General features: G+C 47.9%; 1 protein-coding gene across 1 annotated transcript; it reads left to right on the forward strand.

The window, feature by feature from the left end:
* Positions 1-107: 107 nt before the first annotated feature.
* Positions 108-1741, forward strand: LOC123177520 (uncharacterized; the record flags this gene model as incomplete). Its single annotated transcript, XM_044591218.1, has 4 exons — positions 108-175; positions 457-955; positions 1046-1118; positions 1223-1741. Coding segments are annotated over 4 exons (726 nt in total), but the record flags the coding sequence as incomplete, so codon positions are not given.
* Positions 1742-1931: the final 190 nt, after the last annotated feature.

A 1931-nucleotide genomic window follows, 5' to 3' on the forward strand; every position in this document is an offset into this window, starting at 1 on the left:
AGGATTGGCTTAGAGCTGCTGGTAATATGCTTTTAATTATTTTTCCCATACTCCATTTAATACTTTCCATGTTGAATGTTTCATTTTGAATGCCTTTGACATTGCAGATCGCCAAAAGGCAGAGCCAACAGTTGGAGACCGTGGTGGTGATCAAGACGATGCTGGAACAACCTAGGTAATTCTGCTACTTGTACGCTGCACTTCAGTACAATCATTCTTTGTTGTCCTGGGGTAATATTTTAACTCATTAGGACATGTATGATAACTGATCTTTCGTTGTATTGATGTGAAGTACTAGTTGAGGTTGCAATACATTTGTGCTTTGGACTGGAAGCACAAACAAATCTCTCCCTAATAATAAAGCACGGATTGGGTCTCCGGGTTCACCGTCGCGGCGTTTTTACACAAAGATCCCTGTACCTTTTGGTATTCAACCCGCACTCCATCACTAATCAGTCACGGAAAAACGATTCGCTGGAAAATATACGTGCACGCATCTGCCTCCTCGGCTCAACCCTGCCTGTGCCCAGGCCGAGCCAAATCCCTCGGCCGCCGACCTCAACCCGCCCACCGCCGACCTCAACCCGCCCGCTGCCGCGGCCGCCTCCTGCCCGCCTCACCGCGCGCCGCCGCCCGCCTCCTGCCCGGCCCGCGCCGCCACCGCCTACCCGCCTCCCATCTTGGTCCCCGAGCGCCCGACCCGGCCGTCGTTCGTCACCAGCACCTGCGGATCCGGCCGCCCCTCGCCTTCCTCGTCGGCTGCACCTCCCAGCGCCGCCACCCCACCCCTGCCAAGCTCCACCGCTGGAGGATCTCCGCCGCGTGGATCCACATCCCCACGTCCGGAACGGGTCCTCCTCGAGGAGCCGTGCATCCTCTGCCTGCTCCAACGCTGCACACATCCTCTGCTAGGTTGACTCCCACCGCCTACGACCGTCGCTGCCGTCAGATCAGGGTAATGGATTTGAGGGTTGATATATCTTGAGTTGTCCCATTGTCATACTTAATTCAGGATTCAACTCAGGAGAGTGTACAGAACATGCAGGTTTGTATTCTTTCCGGTGTATGTTGGTCATGCATCGGATGTCACTCGGTTTCTAGGAATTTCAAGATGGCATGTAAGCTTCTCCTATTTGACGTATTTTTACTTTCTCGAAATCTCTTTATTAATACCAATGGTGATTTTATTTCTGCCTGATGACTTGCTGTCATATTGTTTTAGCAAAGAAACCAACAAACAAGGAGAGAAAACTTAAACAAGAGAGATGTATGAGGATGCCGGTGTCTCACCAAACATGTATTGTGTGAAGACACCCTTCGTCCGACCTAATCTTGTCGATCATCCTCAGGTACACACATACATGTTCTTCCCTGCCGCCTCTTGGTTTAGTTCACATGTCTTGAATTACTTTGATCCTTTTGGTAACATCAAACTGGGTTGCATAGAAGTAACTGCTAACTGGGTATGACCTTTGTGAGGAATCTATAGCAGCACTTCAAAACTCCCAGGTTGTTTTCATCAGCAAGTTTACAGCTGACCACATGGTGTTACTCGATAATACAACACTGTACAATGCACCTGAGATTCCAATGGATACCTGTCGAAGCGATGTGGTCATCAGCATGTATGCTCTCAATCTCCTGGTAGAGCATTTTCCCTTAAATGATGCTACTGTCACATGATGCATATCATTGTTTTGTTGGTTGGTAATTTGACCTACACAACACTTGCTGATATTATCCTTTCCAGGATGCAAAATGATTCTTCATTTTGGGGTGCCAACTATGCTTAGATATAACATTCAGTTTTCTCCCGTTGCAACGCACGGGTATTTGTGCTAGTAGTTTATTCATGTCTCTTGTACCTTATAACTCTCAGTTTTTTCTATCTACAGAATCTGCTCTGAATATTTACAGATTTTTTTTCTTTG

The sequence above is a fragment of the Triticum aestivum genome, unplaced genomic scaffold, assembly GCF_018294505.1.
Source record: "Triticum aestivum cultivar Chinese Spring unplaced genomic scaffold, IWGSC CS RefSeq v2.1 scaffold72226, whole genome shotgun sequence".
Lineage (NCBI taxonomy): Eukaryota > Viridiplantae > Streptophyta > Magnoliopsida > Poales > Poaceae > Triticum > Triticum aestivum.